The sequence below is a fragment of the Ammospiza caudacuta genome, chromosome Z, assembly GCF_027887145.1.
Source record: "Ammospiza caudacuta isolate bAmmCau1 chromosome Z, bAmmCau1.pri, whole genome shotgun sequence".
Classification (NCBI taxonomy): domain Eukaryota; kingdom Metazoa; phylum Chordata; class Aves; order Passeriformes; family Passerellidae; genus Ammospiza; species Ammospiza caudacuta.
Window position 1 is genome coordinate 60,800,753 of NC_080632.1, and position 9,491 is coordinate 60,810,243.

Here is a 9,491-nt window from a genome sequence, read left to right on the forward strand (position 1 = left end):
TGGTGTCTGCAGAAATGTTCCTCTCACAAATTCTCACCCTGCTCTTCACTGGCCACAGTTACATCTGCACAATAATACTTTTTTAAATTCTGCTTCTTGAATATGTTATCACAGAGGCATTACCACCATTTCTAATTGACCCAGATGTGGCAGTGGATACATCTTTGCGGCTGCCAGGGGTTGTTCAACCAGGCATGGAAGAATCTTCCAGTAGCTTCTCACAGAAGTCACCCCAGTTGGCTCCCCTGTAACCCTCCACACTACCAAAACTTGGCCATGAAAACCCAATACAGGAGGAAAGGAAAGGCAAGGGAAAGGGAGATACAGATAGATAGATCTAGATCTAGATATATTTATAGATAGACAGATAGATATAGATAGATGTAGATATAGATATATAGATACAATTTATTAAAAAGTTTTAAAAGGCTTCCTGGTTCATTATAGAAGTGACAGAATATCTGGTTCCAAAATCTCTTGGTCTTCAGTTCAGCTCTGGTCATAATTTCCACTTTCTGTAAAATAGTTTTGATGCTTACTGAATTTTGTGTCTTTTTAAACTCTGCAGGTGCCTGCAGACTGGGAGAGGGCATCCTTGCAGCCTGCTAGTCAAGCTAGTGCTGCCTTTAAGCAGAGTCCACAAAATGGTAATGTTTTCCACCCTTCTGGAGGATACAGTACCAGCTCATTAGTTGCTGATGAGGAATCACAGGAGTTTGATGACCTAATATTTGCTTTAAAGACTGGTGAGTGACTCTTCCCTTTGCCCTTCAAATTTTGCTCTATTGCTATGTTGTTATTTATCCTAATGGTGCCACCATTCCACGAGATACAATTAATGAGGTATCTTAATATAATCTGATTTCCAGTGAAAATCTTAAAGATCAGTTATCATAGGAATGTCTGATAGGACAACCAAAGAGACAAAGGAATCCTACCTGATTAGATGTGGCATACACTAACCAAAGCCCACCTAGTTAAAGTACAAGTGGACTTGCTTTGTAGCAGGAGATCACCTAAATGATATTTAGGAATACCTCTGAGCCTTGCAAGAGAGAACAGCAAGATATTTGTGGGAGTAGCAGATTATATGACCTGGCACACACAATTTCAGAAGGTTGTTCCCTTCAGTGAATCAAGAAAAGTTAAACTGGATGGGAGACTGGGAATGCTGCTAATAAATAGGTATTTTTATTCAGTAAGTTTATAATGCTATGTATCCTAAGCTGATTTACATTGCAGGAAATGCCTCTAATTATGAGGCCCTCAAAATGTGAAGGACATGGACTGATTTCTACAGGAGGCCATGAAGGTGCTCAGAGGGCTGGAGAGCCTCTGCTATGAAGAAAGGTTGAGAGAGTTGGGATTGTCAGCCTGGAGGAAAGGCACTCAGGAGAGCTTTGAGTCCCTTCCAGTACCTAAAGGGGCTACAAGAGAGCTGGAGGGGGACTTTTGACAGGGCATAGTGTGACAGGAAGAGGGAGATTGGCTTTGAACTGAAAGAGGGCATGTTTAGATTAGGTATTAGGGAGAAATTCTTCCCTGTGAGGGTGGGGAGGCTCTGGCACAGGTAACCCAGAGAAACTAGGGCTGCTCCATCCCTGGAAGTGTTCAAGGCCAGGTTTAATAGGACTCTGAGCAACCTGGTTTAGTGGAAGGAGTTTTATGATAATAGTTAAGCTAGCAGGCACTGAAATGAGCTCATCTCTAAGTCTCTCTGCACTACATTTCTTCCTCTCTTGTGTCATTGCTCGTGCTCACATGAAACCACAAGAAGTCAAGTTAGATTTCTCTTTTTCTTCTTCTTTCCACTCCCTGCTCTCTCCCAATCAACATGAGTTAGTCTGAGGCCCTTTGAGCGCCAGTCCTTGCTCCAAGGAAGTGGTCATTGGCAATTGGAAGACAATGACCTCTTCTCTAAATAGGCAAAAGTGTAAAGGCAGCTAAGATGCCTTTTTGCTGAACTGCTCTTACCTGTAATTTGCTGTGTGAGGAGCTTCTCAATTCCTTTTTATTTTGGAAGGCTGAGAATTCCTCATTCTGGAAGAGCAGGGAGAAGGTGCTTTCCCCCGCACATTAGCTGGTTCTATCATTGCTGAACTGGGGGCTGTTTCTTTTGGAGGAAGATTAAAAATGCTATTGTTTGAACTTTACCTTTGTTAAACTGAACCAGAACCTTCCATTATCTGTGTTCCCTAAAACTGTCAATCTATACTACAACTTACCTATAGTAGTGCTATAGTGCTCCCACTCTGAGGACTGGGAGAGGATCAGGGCTGACTAGCAGAGGAATATGTAAAAATGTTTTTATGCCCCATTATGCTTCATCTTTTCTTTCTGTTCATGTAGTTCTGAGCTGTCTGAAGGTAACTTCAACTTATGGTCACAGGGAATAATTTTGTGGCCACAAGGTTTAACCTGGATCATTTGGAATGAGTATAATAATTTTAGCAGAGCTAAATTTCATTCCTGCCTTTCTGCCATTCTCAGCTGTAGAAATGAAGACAGATTTTTAAAAAAATCAACCAATTCTCCACAGAAAAACTTTGTTTTCAACTTGTCACTGTTTAGTAATTTACAGTGTGCAGTGCAGCCTCATAAATAGTTGTGCTGGCACTCTCAGCCTTGTTGCTAAAGGAATGTGTCACAGAACTGTGCACTTAACCCTTGGTTCCACAGTCTTTAATGCTGGGCCTAATTACAGATTAACCTGAAATACAGGCTGGGTCAGATGGAGACATACAACTGCAGTTCTAGCAAATCAGGTGGATAGCAGTGTGCTGTTTCTTAGCCCCCTGTTATGCTAGCTTTGTTCAAGGATCACATGGTGATAGGGTTTTTCTGTTTTGTGTGAGAACCCAGTGGGCTACTTATATCATGCAGCCATTGTATTTGGATGCCTTACCAAATAATTCCTTCTTTCCATCAAATGTGCTCATGTCCATACAGAAATACACTGTTGGGATTCACCCTGCTCGCTACATCATGCTGTTTCTTTTATTTTGGAGTTCTTTTGGAAGACAGGCCAGCTCCAAGGTGGCTTATGTGAAGGAAATAATAAAACAATTATGGTAGGAAAAATACTTTAGGGGCATGTCCTGCTCATTGACATGTGCTAAAAGCTTTTTTTAAATTTTTATTAATTTTTACTTATTAATTTTATTGTATTTCATTTATGGCTCTCATAATGATTCAAACAGCTTCTACTGAGAAAGTTAGCTATTTGTGAATTAGTTTTTGTTGATTTCACTAATAACTTTAAAAGTCTGTAATTTTGGGCGTGATTTCATTTCCCTTCTGATTTCTTGTGCAAAGTTTATATTGATAGTCAATTTAGTAAGACTTTGCCTTCCGGATTGCAACACAGTCATATGTTATTATAATTGAGGATAAAGCCCAATGTACCAGAATTCCCTGAGGACTTGTACTCTGGTAGAGAAGCATTAAAGCATGAATAAATGTATGATAGCAATAATGATTTCTGAACTTCCATCTATGTCTTACAAATACTCCTATCCTCTCTCTTTCTGTGATGCACAAAACCAAAACAACTCATTCCTTGGGATGAAATGTGAAACCAAAACACAGCAAAGCCTTTGAGGGAGGCCCAAACTCCTCCAGAGGTGATGAGTGACCCACCATGGTAGTATCCAGATATATACTAAGCAGAATACTGCTACATTCATACCTCAGTGTTTTTTAAATCTTAATGCAGGCAATTGTGATAAGTACTATAGAAATATTCCAGTATTTCTTTAATATGATGCAAATATGCTAATGATTCCCTGATATGGAAAATACTTGGAAAAATCTACTAAGTTAAAAACACCACACAAATACAGCTGTTACAATAACAATGTTATATAAAATGATTCATGATTTTCAATCTAATACAGCTAGGGTTCCAAAGTCAGCATTTTATATACCTTGGTGACCCCACTGAAGGTGCCTGGTTTAAGAATAAAGCATCTCATGTGGCCATCCTGAACCTGGGGAAACATTTGAAATTTCAATTCTAAAAGGTATTCAGTGCAGCATCCTTGAGACTTTCTATTACAGGGCATATAGATTGTAGGTGGCAAAGTTATCAATCTGCCTCTCTATTTTGAAGGGCTCACTTCAAAGAAAAAAATAAAGGAAAGAAAGTTTGCATATTCATTCAATTTCTCATCTGTAGTTGTCACACATATGTTATGTGATGGCTATTGAATGTGACTGTGCAATACCCAGTAAGCATTTTTAGTTCAATCTGAACTTTTTTTATAGAAGCTGGATGTCTGTTGGTGTCACTTCTGTGAAGTTAAAACCCTGAAAGAAAAATTAAATTTGGTTTGTGTATCTTATTCGTATACATCCCACACATATAGTAAAATTATGATTGATTAAACAAGATATAAGTGCTTGAGAGATAAAAAGTTTTCCCAGTGATATGAGTACAGTGCTTACAATACAAGCTCTTTCCCTTACAATGTTTTAGTGAAAGTCTTAGCTATCTCTAAGCAGGCAGATGATAACAGCTGTTGTTTCAGGGGCATAGGGATGCCCTAATACAGCCCTTCACCAGCAGATGTCAGTGGAGGAACCTCTCTGGGTTTGAAGCCTGAGCTGAGACTTTTCAGTTTACAGCTAGTCCTTGCATACACAAAGAAAAGAAAGGAAGGCTTCATATTCTTGCTTATTTTTCTTCACAAACTGGGAAAAAGTAAAATTCCCTGCTACATACCTACCACACAACTCTAGGATCTCTAGAAGAGTGCATGTTTTTTGGAATCTGATTGAGTTTAAATTCCACTCTAATCTGAGAACACAATGGACCAATGAACTCCGTGAAACTCAATTGTGTAAACAGTCATACCCTTTCCAGCCTGCCGACTGTTTGGTAAGCTGGTATCCTGGTTACATTTCAGTTCTTATTCCTAAAAAGGATCAACTCTAACACAGTTTGTCTTTGCAGCATCAGCAGAGCAAGGCCTTTGCAAACCTAAAGTACCCAGTTTCAGTCTCTGACTTACCAAGTTCCTGATAAGAACCTATGTAACAAAAAATATCTTCTCTGACTTTGCACATAGCATGGGCAAAACTTGCACATATATGACATTTAAGAATACACATAGTATAATATCATTAGACCAATACCTGATCTTTTTAGAGCCAGCAAAAGATTCTTAAGGAAATCCTGTGCTAAGTTGCCACGTTATCGGTATAGCTACTGGTAAGACAAATATCTTTCTAACACCAACACTCAGTGTTCACCTTCCATAAGAAGTATTGTGTTCTTTCTTCATTTGAAGTATTTTATTTAATTCATGGTTTTTGCTTGATCATCCATCTCCATGTGGTAAATACAGCAGTCTGATTCATCTTACCTATTACAGTCAGGTTTCCTTTCTAAAATAATCAAACAATCAAAATAACTAGTTTAAACAATCGCTGTTTTTTCCAGGACCTTCAAGCACCTTTTGGATGTTAGGATCTGGCTCAATAAAGGGTTGAATGTGCATACAAATTTAAATCAACTTCAATACATTTATAAACAAGTATTTTAATAATTCAGATCCTAATCTTGACTTTTTTTATTGTATCTCTGTATATTGATGGATTTTTATTCCTGTCAAACTCTGGCAGTAGTTGTTTTCTCAAGAACTTGGATCATGCCAACCTAAGGACTCAGTAGTGTCAGTGAACGCATGTTCCCTCCATGACCCAAACACCAAAACCAGGTGTAAGAAGGATCATGGTGCAACTGACCCACTTTACCCCTGGATCATGGAGCATGGAGCCAAGTTTGGCCCCTACCAGGACTTTGTGCAGACGTCTGTGGAAAAATCCTACAGGACCTTCTGTGCAGGTTCTCTGGACCAAACGCTGTATTCAAAATTGCAGCCTGACTTCCCACAGCAAGGCAGCATCACACTTCAGCCTGCTTTACAGTACTTCTTTTCTGCTTTAGGGGTGGAGGTTGGAAGGGTGCTAAGAGAAAACTTTGTCGAAGTGGAATAACAGAGATCATAGAAAAAGTTGAAGGAACTCAAAAAAAATTAAACTACTCTTTTCTTTTGTCGAATAAACCAAAAACTGGAAAGTCAGCTGAGATAGAAATAAGAGATGCAATTTATACCTTATAGAAACTCTGGAAAATATTTTTCAGTATGAGATGCAAATCACTGCCTCTCCCAGCATACTCTGTTCAGGGCTGTTTGGAGCCAGATGTCATTCCTGTGTAACTACCTTGAACTGCATGTAGTTACTGATCTGCTTCTGTCTAAAATAAATTATTTCCCCCATAATTTGTAAATGACACCACTACAGGATCATACTTGAAAGTGATTCGTATTGATATCCTCATGCCTCATTATACTCATATGCAGTTCTCAACAAATTTAAAGCCTAGACACCTTAAGCCCTCAAAACTCATGTATTGTGTAGAATTTGTTCTATAGCTCAAGGAGAGGAGCTGAAAAAGCACTGAAGTTTATAGTTTCAACAGATCTCTTGTGACAAAACAGTCTGGAAAAAATTTGCATTTCATAAAAACTAGTGCAGGATTGTGAATCTTCACACGAATCTGCTCAAACCTCCCCCACAATAAAAGCCCAAATGAAATCCCCATCAAACATTTAGGAAGCAGAAAGCTAGCAGAAGTCCTGTGACGAAAGGATGGAGAAGGTAGCCTCCCGAGGTCTCTTCTACACATGTTTTGGAGGTTCCCTTGGACAAAAATCTAGTATTTACTTCTCTCTTCTGGCAGAAGTAAAACTTAATACAACAATTTATGTCAAATGTGGGTTTAAAGAATATTTGGTCAATATATTTTTTCATGTCGAAATTACTGTCCTATTAAAACAGCTGGAATTATTGTTTAACTTGGAAATTATATCATTAAAAACCAATTATTTTTGAGGAAATCCTTGGAAATACCAATGCTAACAGCCAGATCATTAACTCAGTCCAAGCCAGGCCTTGATTTATGCTTTTCTGATTTCAAGGCAACCTCTAAATATCTATTTTACCACATTCTGGGACAAATAAAGTGAATGACAGTGGAATTATGAAAAAGCATATCTGTATGGTACAAATCTATGTCAGCTAATGTTATAATCCATGAATTCAGTATGGTAAATTCTGAATTTACGTGGTTGGGGGGTAGGGAAACATTTCAATAATCAGAATAAAACAGAGTAGGACAGAGTATCCTCATTTCTCTGTCAAAATTTCATTCTCACTGATTCTTATTTTTGTTTTTTTTTCTCTATTTCAGGTGCAGGCCTCAGTGTCAGTGATAACGAATCTTGCCATGGCAGCCAGGATGGTGGCAGCATGGCTAACTCCCAGATTGTAGAGCTTAGAAGAATACCCATAGCTGACACTCACCTCTAACTCCCCAGCTTGCTTGGGATTTTCTTCTTGTTGTGGTTTTTTATTCAAGCCTCAGTATTTTTATATTTGTACTTCCTTTTGCACTAAAACACTGTAGGAAACTGTATTAGAATGTTATCTTTACTGAATGTTTAACACGGAATGTTTGCTTGAGGTTTTGTATATCAGAAAAAAAAAGTAGATTTTTTATAGTGCGTGAGCATCAATAGATACCATGGCAATTGGCCTAGATTTGTATCTTGTAAGTAGACAGTACGTTTCATAAACTGTAGCTTTTTTTAAAATTAACCTGTATATTAACACTGATTAATAAAGCAATAGAGTCTGTTTGATACAAACCAGTCTGTTATTTCTCCTTACTGTTTATGAAGATGAAAGGTGATGCAGACACCCTGTTGAATAGGAAAGTGTTCTAGTGGCACAGTTTTTCTAAGTTTCCTAAGCTGTACTCTTCTCACTGGTTGTGTGAGTACCCAAATCTGTGAACAAATTCAAATAAAGATGCAAGCTTTGAGCCAAAGAGCCTGAAATTTAAATTGTGACACGATAAATATGCAATGACCTGAAACACACAGAGGGAAGGGGAGATGAAGAACAAGAGTGAAACCACTGGCAGCTGTGTGCTTTTAACTTCTTTACGTTTCATAATATTAAGATCTCTCACTCTTCACAGGCTGAAAAATAGGAGGAATTCCAAAGAGTTGAATTTTCTGTTGATCTCCGTGTTGATAGTGCTGTTCTGATTGAAGGGTTCAAGTATTGCATTACAGAGTTAGATCAGTAATCTGGGGCCATAAATGAGCAAGAAAAGTCCCCCCTTGGAAGAAAAAAAAGAACAGAGGAAGTATTTCAGAACTGAGAGGGGAGGCAGGCTGATCTTGCAGGAATCATTAACTCTGCTTGTGCACAGACAGTCTGGAAGAAAAACACATTAAAGCAGGAGACCAAAGGAATTTTTCTCTGAACGTTTCTCAGTGTAGTGTAGATGTAAATGAGAATTTAAGTCTTTTATACATTCCTCAGGAATTTGCTAAAGGCTTTACACTGGGTAAGGGCTGAGCAACAACCTCTCCCTTTAAAAGAAAACATTTCCTATAGAAATCTTTCCATGAATTTTTTAGAATCATATGCAAATTTTGCTGTATCGAATTAGATGTTGAGTTTAAAAAAAGCCTAAACCAACAAAACAAACAACTCCCACTTCTGTGTCACAGTTCTGTAACAGCTAATTTGACTGCACAGCTTATAGTTATCACCTGTATCCAAGACAGACACCAACTTTAAGGTCTAATGCTGCAAAAGCCTTGACAGACACAGGAAGCTATTTTTAGTCTGGAAAGTTCTTAAACAAGAGCTTTTTAAGTATATGTTTGAATTGGGAAATAAGAATATGTCTGTGTGTATCTAATATATGATCTGCGATATTGAGTCTAAAATTTCTGACTCACAGGAATTTTGTTGTCTCTTTACACTGGTCATGTTATAGAGGAAACAAAGCGAAGTCTTTTTGGAAAATGTCAAAAGTTAATGTGAGTTAGAAGGTGGGAGTGAGGCACAGTAGATGAGCCTTTCCTTACTGTGGGCAGTGCACAGGGCGGTCAGGAAGACCCTGAGCAAATGGGGCAGGTGTTAAAATTGAGTGCAGTACATCACACTATATACATAGATGCATACAGATATATAAAGTGGGAAAAATTATACAAAAGTGAGCCATCAAAGCAAATTTTGTAATTCACTTTTTTGCCCAAAGTACACCTGGTGAAAAGGGACTTTCTGGGCTCTTGAGTGAACTGCAAGTATCACTAAAGTATGTGAGCCTGGAGTTAACATTAGTTTTGGATATTTTGCAATATGGCACATTTTTTGTTTTCCTCACAAGAAACCTGGCTCATTCTTCCTGAATTAACTGAGATGAAGTAAACCTTGTGAGTGCTGATCCTTCTCATCTACCCACCGAAGGCTTAATGTGAAACCTGGCCCTACAGAACTATTGCAACACTTGCTCGGTTGTGAGCAAGTCAGGACTGTAACAGATGTTTCATTGCTCGAAGTACATGCTACTACATGCCGTGAGAAAGCTTATAAAGAGGATGTTTGTTTGATTTGACTCATCA

General features: G+C 38.4%; 1 protein-coding gene across 1 annotated transcript in view; it reads left to right on the forward strand.

Moving 5' to 3' along the window:
* ADGRV1 (adhesion G protein-coupled receptor V1) overlaps positions 1–7,479 on the forward strand; it is a 260,139-nt gene extending 252,660 nt beyond the window's left edge. The window contains exons 92-93 of the mRNA XM_058824411.1: positions 569–746; positions 7,259–7,479. Coding sequence (XP_058680394.1) covers positions 569–746; positions 7,259–7,377 — 297 coding nt within the window. The 3' untranslated portion in view covers positions 7,378–7,479. The remainder of the gene's footprint in view (positions 1–568; positions 747–7,258) is intronic.
* The last annotated feature ends 2,012 nt before the right edge of the window (positions 7,480–9,491 follow it).